The sequence below is a fragment of the Paramisgurnus dabryanus genome, chromosome 8 (assembly GCF_030506205.2).
Source record: "Paramisgurnus dabryanus chromosome 8, PD_genome_1.1, whole genome shotgun sequence".
NCBI classification, from domain to species: Eukaryota; Metazoa; Chordata; class Actinopteri; order Cypriniformes; family Cobitidae; genus Paramisgurnus; species Paramisgurnus dabryanus.
In genome coordinates, this window is record NC_133344.1 from 10226750 (window position 1) to 10242114 (window position 15365).

The 15365-nt window shown below is 35.9% G+C and overlaps 1 protein-coding gene across 1 annotated transcript in view; it reads right to left on the reverse strand.

Moving 5' to 3' along the window:
- LOC135771878 (uncharacterized) overlaps window positions 1-13304 on the reverse strand; it is a 138125-nt gene extending 124821 nt beyond the window's left edge. The window contains exons 1-9 of the mRNA XM_073815496.1: window positions 13164-13304; window positions 10618-10697; window positions 10154-10267; window positions 5585-5698; window positions 5203-5283; window positions 3319-5085; window positions 2899-3133; window positions 1611-1636; window positions 1043-1132 (exon numbers count right to left, since the gene is read on the reverse strand). Coding sequence (XP_073671597.1) covers window positions 1043-1132; window positions 1611-1636; window positions 2899-3133; window positions 3319-5085; window positions 5203-5283; window positions 5585-5698; window positions 10154-10267; window positions 10618-10697; window positions 13164-13229 — 2573 coding nt within the window. The 5' untranslated portion in view covers window positions 13230-13304. The remainder of the gene's footprint in view (window positions 1-1042; window positions 1133-1610; window positions 1637-2898; window positions 3134-3318; window positions 5086-5202; window positions 5284-5584; window positions 5699-10153; window positions 10268-10617; window positions 10698-13163) is intronic.
- Window positions 13305-15365: the final 2061 nt, after the last annotated feature.

Genomic DNA, 15365 nt, shown 5'->3' on the forward strand with positions numbered 1-15365 from the left:
GTCTTTGTAAACGAAAGTTTAATGCATTTTAGGAAGGATTGTTCCAGTGCACCATTAAACCCATTGTAGAGGTCTGAGCTGAAACACAAACACGCGAAAATTCTCAGGGCAGCCGAAAATGTCGAAATTTCAGTCAAAACCATTCTATTTGACCATAAACAATCTGAAAACAGGGCTTTAAGTCTAAAATACCGAACTTGTCCTTTAAATGTATTTAAATACAAATTACATTTCATTTTTTTCAAAGGCTTCTAAATACAAAATACTATTTTGTATTTCAAATACGTATTTTAAATACATGTATTTGAAATACTGCCCATCCCTGCGCTGAGAAACCTCAACAGAGGTTAGATATAAACATCTCCATTGGGGATCGTCGACTGCAGATTACTTTTTTGTGTTGGGAGTGTTTTGGAGAAGGTGCAAAAATACCAGAATGTATAAAAATGAAATTGCGTCGCAGAGTTGCACCGGACTGTGGAGCTTCACTTGGATAAAGTAAGTTTGTATTTTTATGGTCATATATTTACATGTTAGCTGTTTTTGATTATTAAAATAACAGTGGAGATGACTAAGACACAAGTTTTACATGGGCTATTTTTCTATGACATGATATGTAAATGCATCATATTTCTGGCTATATGAATCTAATGAATAGCATATACAAACTAAAAACAAGAAAATAAGATACGTGGGGGAAAATGCTGTAAATCATAGCAAGCTAGCTATAGACAGTACTCAGTAGGTACTAAAGATGATGGCAGTCAACTGGAAAAAGACCGGATGACGTATGAGGTCACATGACTGATATTCATGTATAACATCCAAACTGTCAAACCAAATCATCAATACCTTAGTTGGTGTTAATAGGTTTTCTTTCATCCAGACACAAAGTGTCACTACACATTGATTTCCTCTGCAAATTTGTAATAATCTTACAGCATCACTATACTATAACACATTGAACATAAATACTGACTACTATGGTCTGTGTGACATTTGTAAGAGCCGAAAGCTTTTTTATAAGAAAAATAATACTTACTCAAAAGATCTGCATTCTTTAACCACAGGCAGAAGCGTCTGCAGAACCTCATCTGGTGTGATCGGTTTAAACTCATCCATCTTTGGGACTCTGTAAAAAGATGGTTTAAAAGTGTGATTTATTTATGCATAAAACTTTAAAAATTAAAATTAAAGTCAATGCTGCTGTTAATAATTGAATCTATTAAGAAAAACACAAAAAATCCTAAAACCAAAAATATTGTAACCTCAGATTTGGAAAGTTTTCTCAGTAGCACCACATATGTATGTAGATTCTAAAATACTTTGAAATATTATGAATATCAAACTTAATTTCATTTGATTTGTATGATGTTTTGAACAAAAAAACTTTACATTACAATACACAATGTCCTGAGAAAAGCTGAGAGAGAACAGATGTCTAAAAAAAAATAGATTTTCAACTTTGGAATTGTTAATTCCAAATTCCAATTTTGGAAGAGTCATCAATAACCCATTAAAAACATAATACAGGCTTATCCCATTCAATGAGTTACATTGCTTTTAATATATTAATTATACTATATTGCTTTTAAATAAAAATTCATTACTGATACACAGCTGGATTGAATAAAACCTGAGTAAAAAAAAACTGAATGAACAGGTTCATATTGCATATTGCAAATGACCTTGTTATTTGTACACGGTGTGACTATACAAATCACAAAACATAAATAGGAAAATGTTTGCATTATTTTGTCACTTATTGGGAGCAGTATGCTAGCTGTTAGCCTGGCTCCGCCCTCCTACGTGTTTCCGCTTAATTTTCATTTCGCTTCAGCAGTACGTCTGGGATGGCTCTATAGAGTTTCGTTTTCTCCTGCAAAAATCTGCAGGACCAATCAGCGAACAGATGGGGGTGGCTAAGAACGATGACGTTGAGGTCGTGCGTCAGTTTGAGTTGTAGTTCAGTAATGGCAGCGGAGAAAGACGTGAGAAAAGCTATTCGGTCCTTTGTTGCACAACTGCCGAATATACAGAAGTTAAAGCCGGAGCAAGAACCAGGTTTCCTAAGTTTTGTTTGTCTGATTATTCTGACTTGTTGTTTCCGGACGGTTTCGGTGCATGATATACGTCATGACCACATGTTAGCGATTGGCTTTGGCAGATCCTGAGTGACTCTGGGCATATCCAATAGTTTTAAACTTCAACAATGGACCCTTTCCGTTACTTAACGGAAGTAACGCTTTGCAATGGAGCGTGGCCAGACTCTCTGTACAAATTAAATGAATGTACGAGAGTCTGGTTGGACTAGGCTAGCTAGCTGTAGCCATTAACTTCTAGTCTTTGTGCTAAGCCAAGCTAGCAGTGGGTGCTCAGACAGAGTTACAGGATGCACGGAGATGAAAAAGGTATGTATGGACTTATCCCCCAAAATGTCTGGGGGTGAATAAGCTAAAATCCCAAAATGTCGGCGTGTTCCTTTAAAGTATTGTGAAAATATTTTTGAATATTATGATTTTTCTTTTTTATATTTTAAAGACAGTTAGACGTCATACTGGTTTGAGATGTTTCCATAGCCCCGCTCAATGTACATGGAAAGATAGAGGGTATAACTTTCAACCGCGCTGTAGTGTTGTTGCTGCCGCCATGTCGAGTAGACGCTGTGTTTTCCCCTGCGAAAGGCAATATACTTTGTTTGGCTTTCCGATTAAGTAAGCATTAAGAAACCAGAGATTAGGTTTTATTTACAACACTGTTCCAGAATAGTAATAAATTTGTGTGCTGCACATTTTTACGAAGGACTACTTTCTAGTTTTGTGCAGTGCAGAGTAGCGCATGTTTGTCATTTCTACGATCACAAATGCAGAAATGGTTTTATGTTTCCTTACCTTACCAATCTGTTACGTTCTGCTCACATCGGGCTGGTAAAGTTGATCGATCAGCTGTGTTATCTGGGTCAGATTCAGGCTCGTACTGATAAGGTAGTAAAGACGATATTATCTCCTGGCTTTGACTATTCCTTGGGAGCTCATCTTTCAAAACATGTAATGGTATATTACAACGCACTGGATAGCTGTCCAATTGGTTCACATTGCGATTTCTCAAAACGATGAGCTTTGTACAAAACGACCTGTTACAGATGGACGGGACTTAGAGGTGCTACAAAAATGTACAGTATGTGGAAAATAATGCATTTTTTTAACCATAAACCACACTAACACATTGTGTTACACCAAATACACAAAGTAATGGGCTTTTTAGCCATGAAATATGGGCCCTTTAACAGTGTAGTGACTTCATATCAGTGTTACTTACTGATCTGATCTGATTCCTGCAGACAGATTCTTATGAAGGAATGGCTGAGCTGTAGGCAGTAGTGTAATAAATTCCTTCAGTTTAAACTCATCCATTTTCTGTTCTGAGGTCAGAAAATCAAAAACGAATGCTGACCATTGTGATGGGGAGAGGTTCACTTTTCTTGTTTCACCAGATTTAAGATATTGTTGAATTTCCTCTATGAGTGAATGATCTCCCAGTTCATTCAGACAGTGAAATAGATTGATGGATTTCTCTAGAGAATGATCAGACCAGATCCTCATCTGGATATATACAACTGTTTCTTCTTTTTTGAAGAAGAGGCGTCCTGTTTGTAGATGATGTAAGAGATTCTGATTGGACTCCACTGAGAGACCCAAAAGGAATCGAAGAAAAAGATCCAGATGTCCATTTTTACTCTCAAAAGCTGCATCGACAGCTCTCTGATGCAGGTAAGATAATGTTAACTGTTCTCTTCTGATCCAAGTGGATTTGCTAATTTCATCAAACACATTAATGCTGTCGTTTATAAAGGAGAGGTGCACATATAGAGCTGCAAGATGTTCTTGAATGGTGAGATGAACAAAGCTGTAAACTTTCCCCTGATACAAACCAAACTCCTCTCTGAAGATCTGAGTACACAATCCTGAGTACACTGATGCTTCTGCTACATCAATGCCACACTCTCTCAGGTCTTCATCATAGAAGATCAGATTGCCTTTCACAAGATGCTCAAAAGCCAGTTTACCCAGTTTAAAGATCATCTCTTCATCCTTCACTTTCTTCTCATAGTCCTTCTGATGTTTGATGTTTGTCTGAATGATCAGGAAGTGTGTGTACATTTGAGTGAGAGTCTTGGGGATCTCTCTTCTCTCTGCTTCATTAAATATTCTCTCTAGAACAGTGACTGAAATCCAGCAAAACACTGGGATGTGACACATGATGTAGAGACTCCTGGATGACTTCAGGTGAAAGATGATTTGATCAGACAGACTCTCATCACTGATTCTCTTCCTGAAGTATTCCTCCTTCTGTGGATCACTGAAGCCTCGTACCTCTGTGACTCGATCAACACACTCAGAGGGGATGAGATCAGCTGCTGCTGGTCTGGAGGTGATCCAGATGAGAGCAGAGGGAAACAGATTCCCCTTGATGAGGTTTGTCAGCATCACGTCCACTGAGGTTGATTCATTTACATCACACAACCTCACACTTCTGTGAAAATCCAGAGACAGACGACACTCATCCAAACCATCAAAGATGAACAACACTTTATATTCATCACTGAAGATTTCCATTTCTTTTGTCTCTGGGAAGAAAAGATGAAGAAGATCTAAAAGACTGAGTGTTTTGTCCTTCATCAAATTGATCTCTCTGAAAGGAAGTGGAAATATGAGGTGGACGTCCTGATTCTCTTTCTCTTCAGCCCAGTCCAGAATGAACTTCTGTACAGAGACTGTTTTTCCAATGCCAGCGACTCCCTTTGTCAGCACACTTCTGATGTGTTTGTGTTGTTCAGTTAAAGGTTTAAAGATGTCATTACATTTGATTGGTGTCTCCTCTGTTGTTGTTCTTCTGGATTGTGTCTCAATCTGTCTCACCTCATGTTCATTACTGATCTCTCCACTTTCACTCTCTGTGATGTAGAGCTCTGTGTAGATCTCATTCAGTAGTGTTGGGGTTCCCTGATTTGATGTTCCCTCACATAAACACTGATATCTTTTACTTAGATTTGATCTAAATGTGTTAAGGACATCAGATTTATGGCTGTAAATAAAAATAATTACACTAATTAGAGAGGAAAAATGTAAAAAATGTAATGCAATGTTTGTTATCTGTTTAAACTGTGATAATCACTGCATCACTTAAAGTCCTACAATTTACCTGAATTCAGGATCTATGTTGTAATTAAAGACATGTGGCGGACTCTGTTCTGTTATGATTGGTCCGGCTGAGTGAATTGTCCTTAAAAAACATTAAGAGACTGGTGGAATGTTTTTCATAACATAAATAATCATACAGTTTTTGCACAGTTCTGAATGCACAACAAAACACTTACTAAAGAGGACAATTATGTAATAATAATAAATAGTTTTTTTTTTATTTGTGCTGTAAATGTGCTCAGTGTCAATAGATTTATTTGATGTCAATGCAAGAATATTTGTTTTTAATATTTCTACACACATGTATATAATATTGTATTTAAACATATTACAAATGTTTCCTGCTATAATCATATTTCAAACATAAATATTAAATAGTATACTTAAGATTAGGCTGTTTATCTCCAGAGTTGAAGTACACTGGCAGAACCATAGACGCGTCACTCTTCATAGACACACAGCTGGGCTCTGGATCTGATCTCTTCTGATGAACTGAACTATAACACACAACACATTACAGTAAATATTGTGTGAGTAACTGTATTATCTTTAAAACTATTTTTCATTTACTTTTGATGATATATAAAATGTAAACTATGTTTGTGTTAGCAGAACTTTGATAAGAACCCTTTAGAAAAATGCACAAGTACGTTCCATCCACTGATCTATATTAATGGCTGGATTGCGCATAGAACGCTTAACGTAACAGCGTGAGATGAAGCCAGCGCAGAGTTCGAGCCGCCATCTTGGTATACCCAACCGGCAGAGGGCGTCATTGATTTTCATTCAAAATCATGATCTTAATACACCCGCTTTACAGCATATCAGTCATACAAGATACATTTTTAGGATATGTGTAGGTAAATTAATTGTTAATTCTGGTGTTATTTGCATTGTTTATGTTTTAATCAGGCAGAATAATGGATTTATAAAAAAAAAACGTTAAGGTGAGTGTGTCTGCTGCATTCTGTTAATGACACGGGTATAAATAAAGTTTTTTGACATTCAGCAACACGATCAGCGCTATTTTGGTTATTTCTCTAAATAAGTTAAGGTAACTTGTAAGTTTAGATAACATAATTACAAAACCAGCAAATTAATGCATGCACATACGGTACAAAGCATGATTATTTATTTACATTTCAGAATGAGGACGTTTGTCATTATACTAAATATGCTGCAGTATATCTGCCGATCTGATACTGTAATAAAGTATATAATAACTGATTAAAAAGCTAAATGTACAACTTTCAGTAATAACTATGTACATGATAGGACGTTTGCGTTGTAATAATGTACAATAACACTGTATTTTGATAGTCCACTTTTTACTAATTATAAGCAACTTTGCAACTATCTTATCAACTACCAATCTTTAGAGAATTAGTAGACTGTCTGCTTAATATCTACTGACTTTATTGTGATGATATCTCAACAGACATTCAACTGACTATAAGTATCTTTGCATGTGCATGTCAACTTATTGCACTACCCCAAACCTCTTCCCTAACCCCAACCCAGCATTTGAGTACAGCGTGACATCGGCGAAAACATGGTGAAAACACGTCTGAATGAGAAACAGCTGTTGTGCGATAGACTGTACTAACAGATTAACAAGAATTCGGAGCTATCGTTTTACAGACTGGCAAAAAACACAGAAAGGAGAAGTAAATTGATCGTTCAATCCAACATCCACAGACCACAGGTGGGTTGACAAGTTACTAGGGTCACTATCAAGCAGAGGTTTTACTTTCTACTTTAACATATTTTTTTCAAGAATTTGTATTTTATCTGTGTTTTTCTTTGCAAAACATACATTCCAAACAGTGTTGTTTTTGGCAGCCTTTTTAGTTTTAGTCACTTATAAACTTGATAGTTTTAGTCAAGTTTTAGTCGACGAAAACACAAAAAGGCTTTTGTCAAGTTTTAGTCGATGAAAACGCAAAAATATTTTAGTCAAGTTTTAGTCAATTTTAATTAAAAAAAGTAGTCTTTAACAAAATAATTTAGGTTAAAAAGTGTGGTGTATTTAATACTATTAAAATATGCATTAATGGGATAGTTCACCCAAAAATGAAAATTCTGTCATCATTTACTCACTCTTATGTTGTTACAAACCCACATACATTTCATTGTTCTGATGAACACAAAGGAAGATATTTTGAGAAATGTTTGTAGTCAAACCTTTCGTGGACCCCATTCACTTCTATATTAGGAAAAACGAATACTATGGAAGCAAATGGGGTCCACGAATGGTTTGATTACAAACATTTCTCAAAATATCTTCCTTTCTGTTCATCAGAACAAAGAAATTTATAAGGGTTGTAACAACATGAGAGTGATTAAATGATGACATAATTTTCATTTTGGGGTGAACTATCCTTTTAAGGTTGTCCATGAGGGCTTGCCGTTGTGCCTTCTGCGCATGTCATAACAAAAAAGTTGAGCCTGATATACCGTCATGTTAAGTTTGTGTGTTTTACGCTGAGACCTCGCTTATAAAGTTGAGAAAACGCGTGCCCTGCCTTGTTATTTAAATACACCACGAAAAGTATTGGAAATGGGCTTAGGTTTGACTTAAGTAGATACATGTAAAACCTAAGCTTACCATGAAATGTGTCACAAGCTGACTGTCGAGTAAAATTGAATGTATATATGTTATGTTAACAGCGTGACTTGTTAGTTACCTTTAAAAAAAATATTAGCGTAATGAGCCTTCCTGTGCCGCTTGAGGTTGGTGGTCTTTCCACCTAGTTTGTGGCCACATTAACCGTCGTCTCCCAATATGCATTCCGTTTCTCTTTCTGATAGATTATACTGAAAGTATGTCCATAAATCATCTCGTCGTTTCCGTTTATTGGCGTCACCGCAACGTTCCTTCGAACTCGCCACAGCCGCAGGTGTGTTGTTGCGTGAAATCTGGTGCGAGTGCGCCGCATGGTGGCAGCCGGGCGGTGGGCGTACCCAAAACAAGGATAGGAAGCGACAGCATTGCTGATACTTTTTAGCTAAAACAGACAGATTTCACACAGGATTAGGCAGAAATGACATGCGTTGTGAACGTCAGACTTATGATAATTTTCGTTCCGTCTCGTCTCGTCATGTTTTCGCCACCTTAGAGCTATATTTAGCGAGTCATCGTCGCCTTATGGTGATAAAAAAAAAGGTGCATCAACACTGATTCTGAAACATATTATCATAATACATTTCATAAATAATAAGTTTTTGTTTTACATTTAATATTTAAGTACATTAACGTACTTTTACTCAAGTAAAAGTACACAATTTAAATGTAATTAGGTATTAAATACGTTTTAATATGCAATATTAAAGAATACACAGTATGATTCTATGCTTAGAATGTAGTTAAGTAATGTTTTTCCCAATACAAACAATCTAATAAAGCACAGATGATAGGAAAATGTAACTAATGTAACTAAGTATTGTCCACCTCTGCTATCAAGTCCAACTAAATTCAATTTAAGCTGATAATAGTCAGTTTTACTGGCATTTTCGCAGCACCCGCTATGAAAACCAGACATTTTGTTGAACATTTGTCACTCAACAGGGCGAGTTCCGGCATGGTCACGTGGAAAAGTGACGTCAATGCATACCCTCTATATATATCAGTGGTTCCATCCCTTATGTAAAAATAGGCTTGTTTGAGATTAGCAAAATCTGCACAGAACCGATCACCGGTGATCAGCGCGAGATGCATGCCGGTAAGAATTGTGTCCGAGGGCGGTCCGCCTTTTGCTCTGATGTCATGCTGACGTATGTCAAAAAACTCTTGCGGGGGCAAGGTGGATGTGACTGATTCTGCAGTCGAGCGCAGTTGCTCTCCACCGACTGCATTGACGAAAAGCACGATGGGAAAAGACTTGCTGACGACACCGATTAATGCTCATTGGCCCAGTAATGTCAGCTGATGACTTTTTAATATCTAAAAACTCCACTTCTGTAACGTTAGTAGTTTTTATTTTTTTCAACTTGTTCTTGATTTATGACATTCATATTTTTAATAAATTCCTGTAAACTTTTGTATTGGTGTTGAATTATTTGTACTGTGAGCTGTTTATATTTCACACAGAAACGAATTTGTATTACCACTAGACTTAAATTAGATAACACCCCAGCATTTACTAAGTAGCCTTTTCCAGTAATGAGCAGTTCACCTTTGTTGATTCTCCTTATAAACATCTAAATGTAAATGCATTTGTGTATTTCAGTTGCATCAATACACGATAAAATACGCGAACGCAATCTTTTCCATTGCTGGCGTTTGCAGTCCACAACACAGCAAGATTCATGAAGCGCCCGGCTTGCCTGCACTTTTTTCACTCCTCCCCTCACTGCAGCCGTCTGCTCTTGTCTAAATTCCAGGCAAGCTCCATCTCAAACAAGCCTAACATCATAACACAATCAAGTTTATATACCGTATTTTCCAGATTATAAATCACACTTTTTTCACAGTTTGGCAGGTCCTGTAACTTATAGTCAGGTGCGACTTATACGGCAAAATTATTTCATATGAACCAAGAGACAACATTACTGTCTACAGCCGCGAGAGTCCGCTCTGTGCTGCTCCTGTATTTATGTAATTTAATTGATTCAGACCTTGACCTTTTAGATTAATTCAGCCTCCCAGATGTTCTGTATGCTATTGGGTATTGTGTAAATAACTGTTTATGTTACATGTACAGACATCAATTCAGCGTGCTGTTCTGTACTATTGTTTAGTTGAATAGTTTGCCTTTCCAGATTAAATGTCTTTTCTCCAGCAGTGAATTTAGCTAAATCATTTTCTAAATAATCGCGATGTATAGTCCAGTTTGACTTGTTTGTTTTTCCTCTTCAAAACGCATCTTTGACTGATGCGACTTATACTCCGGAGTGACTTGTAGTCTGAAAAATACGGTAATCATTTTAGACATATGTTTAATGGATTTTACTTGAGAGCAGACTGTTTATCTCCAGAGTTAAAGTTCAATGGCTGAACCATAGACCAGTCACTTTTCATAGACACACAGCTGGGCTGTGGATCTGATCTCTTCTGATGAACTGAACTATAACACACAACAGATTTAACACTTTAATTTACACTACAAATTTTTATGAAAACTTAATATTTTTATAATAGAAAGATTATTTAATAAAGATGTAGTTTCCCGGACTGGGATTAGTTTGAGACAGGACTAAGCCTTAGTTTGATTAGGAAATATAACTGGTTTTAACAAACATGCCTTACTAAAAACATTACTTGTGGGCATTTTGAGGCAAAATAAAGGGCAATGATGTATTTTAAGATATGTCAGTGCAAGTTGTTTTTAGTTTGGACAGCTCTTACATTTATTTTAGTCTAGGACTAGACTAATCCCTGTCCTGGAAACCACCCCAAAGTATTTATATAAAGTACCTGCATCCTGGAGAAAAATCTCGATCTGTTGATGTTTGTGTTTGGTCCGTGATGAAGCTGCAGAAGTGAGTCTGATCAATCTGGGGGTATTGCACAGAATTAGAATTAAAGGGACACTCCACTTTTTTGAAAATATGCTCATATTCCAGCTCCCCTAGAGTTAAACATTTGATTCTTACTGTTTTGAAATCCATTCAGCTGATCTTCGGGGTCTGGCGCTAGCACTTTTAGCATAGCTTAGCACAATCCATTGAATCTGATTAGACCAATAGCATCACACTCAAAAAGAACCAAAGAGTTTTGATATTTTTCCTATTTAAAACTTGACTCTTCTGTAGTTACATTGTGTACTAAGACCGACAGATAATTAAAAGCTGCGATTTTCTAGGTAGATATATGGTTAGATACTATACTCTCAAACTAACATAATAATCAGTGACTTTGCTGATGTAACATGGCTGCAGCAGGCATAGTGATTTTATGCAGCACCTGAAAAAAGTCCCCTTGGCTACTTTTTTATACTAAATTTTATTTTAAATGTATACAAAACCGTAAGAACAACTTAGACCACATGTACGCAATAATCATGAACAAGAAAAAAAATTAGATTAATATTATAGGGTTCTTTTTCTCGGTTCATGATTATTGCGTATATGTGGTCTAAGTTGTTCTTACGTTTTTGCAAACATTTAGAAGAAATTTTTATATGAACGTTTTTGTTGAATCATGATTTGTAAGTTAAAACGTCCGTGCACACATTTTACGAACAAATTTGTGCGTACGCATGCTTTAGTGAGACCCAGTGTTCTTAATATAAAAATAATAAATTTTTATAATAAATCTTTGAAAATCTAATTATGGATTTGAATATTTTATGTTTTTATAACCTAAAGATGCTATGTGAAAGTTTGTTACAGAAAATAGTGGTTTTTATCTTGTCACTTTCTTGGTAGAAAACACATTTTTACCGAAATTAGTAAAAATGGATTTATTGCGTATTCATATGGAAGATCTCTGAGGTGGACAGCACTATACAGTAAATTCATATTCAAACATCAACTCTGAGATGCAATTGATTTATTGACTGACTGATTGATTGGTTGTATATTATTATGTTACTTGTGTTAAATACATTAGATTTGTTTTTTGGATCATTTTAACACACTACATTTTTTAAAGTGCATTTTGCTATCTATCTATTGGTCTATGAAAAGGACCTGTCAGCAAGTCAATATTAAAAACATTTTGTATGCGGGTGACTTGATTGCAGAAAAAAATCTACACATTAGATAAATACTGTCAACTGACATATTGTATTGTCTGGACTGATTTTAGCATTTAAAAAAGTCTCATATCTGGCACAAGGGTGGGTGCAATCCAAGGCACATATATGACAATAGGGAAAACTGTAACACAAAATAATGACTGTTCTACTGTGACTGTGCTAATGTAACTTATGGAGTAATCAGTTCCTGATACTTGCAATCTTGTAGAAATCCTCCTTCAGATATTTCTCATGCCTGATATTGACCTTGTTATGTACTCAATTGAAACTGCCTTTCATTTTCATCAGCCAATTCTTATCTCAACACTGCATTAATAAATGTATTCATCAAACCCCTGACAGCAATATGAACAGAAGTCTTTATAAAAAATAACAGTAAGCATACTTAGAAGAATGACAGTATACCTAGTAATTTAATGCAGGACCATGAAATGACTAAAACACATTAGGGTGGTTTTCCAGACAGGGATTTTCTTAAACCAGCACTAGGTCTTAGTTTAATTATGAAATAAAGTTAGTTTTAACAAACATATGCTTTACCAAAACATTACTTGTGTGCATTTGAGACAAAACAAAGGGCACTGAGGTACTTTAAGATATGTCAATGCAAGTTGTTTCAGTTTAGACACCTTTTACATTTATTTTAGTCTAGGACTAGTCTAATCCCTGTCCGGGAAACCTCCCCATTAATATCTAGTAGGACTGACAGAAGAACTAGCGGATAAATCCATAGGATTAATCTTAGCCTTGGTATTGGTCCCATATATAAAGCTATGACTTAGTAAGTGTCAATTTTTTTTATTTTTTGTTATTATATAATTATTATTCGTTATTTTTCTTTATTACTTCCACTTAAGAAGAGTTGTGCACTTTTTATTTTAATATATATTTTTACATAAATACTATTTTGTACTTAAAAGCTATAATTTTATTATTTTACTAACCCAACTAATGACTCTTTCCTATAGGTTGCACATAAGGGGAAAAGTAGCTGTATTCAACTTAAGAAGAGGTGTGCACTTTTTATTTTAAAATATCTCTTTAAATAAATACTTTTTCCTATTTAAAAGCTTTAATTTCGTTATTTTACTAACCCAATGACTCCTCCGCGCTTTCCAATAGGTTGCACGCGCATAAATGTTAAGACATTTCAGGATTCACAGAAAGCACGAAACAACCGACACTCATTTTAAGATTAAAAGTATCAATAATAACATTAAAGAAACAACGGAATGTGCACGTGAAAAGCGTCTCGTCTCACCTTTCTTTTTTTCCGTCTCGTCTCACCTGCACACTTGCTTTTATCACACTCTGACGAGATCGACATTTTCAAAATCCACTTGCTCTTACCTCAACTAAATACACAAAAGTGTTGTATCGACTCTGTCGACGCCTGTTTAAAATGGCGGAAGATAAACGCTAAACATTTACTTTCACTTTTATCTTGTGACGTCAGTGTTCGAGAGCGCAGATGAAACTACATAGGTTCAATAACCCAGGGAATCTCTGTCTAAAAGCACACCATCATTCATTATTCCCTACATTAATTTACTATTATAGCCCACTTGAATAAGTGAATTAAAACAAGTTAGTTTATTCGGTAACTGATCGTGCCGCGCTTAGGGCAACATCTTGTGTAGATACGCGGGAGTTCATTTGGCATGCGCTTCATAAGTAGACCCAGACAGGTCGATCGGTTATTGCGGTTCATTATGTGATTGAAAAAAAATCACTCGATAATGTCCACTATAGCTGCGTCCCAATTAGTATAATTTTTTTGTGTCAGTAAAGTACTTGACATTCATATTTTTTGTCATGTAATGTTTACTCAGTAGTTTAATCCCTGCTAAAAAACATTAAAACCATTACAGAAAATTCTAATGGTTACCATTAAAATACCAATAGGAACCATTAGCTTTTACCATTAAAACCACTACACTGTAGGGTGTTTTGGGCATTCCACTAGAACCTATACATATTCCATTAGAACCAATACATACCATTAGAGACCAACAAAAACCAATACACTGTAGTGTGTTTTGGGGCATATTCCATTAGAATCAATACAATTCCCAATAAAACAAATAAACCCATTAACATTTTCTGTAATGGTTTTATTGGTTTTTTTTCAGCAGGGATTTATTGATTCAGTTACGCATTATTTCTTTAATTTACTAAACGCCGCCCTAGCGTGATGAGTTGTGTGCTGCCTCCCTTTTTCATGTAACTTTTCTAAATCCTTTTGGAGTCAACTACAAGATTGGTTGATAAGAAAATATTTGGAGGCTGACGGTTTCACCTTCACTTTACAAAATATAACGTATGAGGATTGCTGTAGAAGATTTGATTTGATTAATAACATTATTGGCAAAATACTTTATACATAAATGTAGATGCCTGAAATCACCTCCCTTTTTTGTAATATATAGAAATAAATTAAAGTACTTCTCAGATGCCCTCTCGAAAATGGAAAAGCGAACTGCAATAAAACAATAATTACATTGCATGTGTCTGTCTGTCTGTCTCTCTTTAAATGCATTACGGCGTGGAGGCAGCATTCTGTACGTGCACTGTTAAACCGTTTTATTCAAGATAAAAAGAGCTTTCAGTATAACCGATGTCCATCACGTATTCAGATTCATATCTAAAAAAATTTTCTTCCCACTGACATTCCAACATTAAAACAGAATCAAACGGTTAAAATAAAAATAATTAGTTATGTTAGCTGATTACCTCAAAGCCCTTCGTGGTTTTGGCGTTACCACGTTCGTTTTGGTTTAAGTTGTTTGGGGGTGTCAACTTGGATCACGTGAGGAACCTCAACCAATCATAAAGGGTGTTTCAATTCATGTGGCACCATAAGAACCGAGAGGCGGTTGATGGCAAGATACCACGAGAACGATTAGAAATCATACGGAGAAGTCTAATTTCGAATCGCTCTCTCGGTACTTTGATGTCATTAGCCTGTCAGTTTCTGCAGCGCCACATGAATTCGATCCGAACGCACCTCCCTGCTGAAAAAACCAGCATACCAGCAAGACCAGCATATGTTGTGTTTTGGTGCTGGTTTGCTAGTGAACACCAGCTAAACCAGCATCAAACCAGCATTAGCACCAGCATCCCATGCTGGTCATACCAGCATATGTTGTGTTTTGGTGCTGGTATGCTGTGACCACCAGCATAGACCAGCATAATTCCCATGCTGGTTTGATGCTGTTTTTTTCAGCAGGGCTAACAACTATACAAACGAAAATATATGCATGTGCCCTTATACGCGTTTATTTTTAACATTTTACTACATCACATAGAAGAATAAATCTCAAAATGTAAACCCTAAAGTTACAAAACTTTTCTGTGTGACGTCAGCATTCGATCATAAGCTTTGAAAGACATTTCAGATGAGACAGGCCATTGTGATCTTTGTTTTATAGTACATATTTTGTGTCTTTACTTTTGTTTTTAA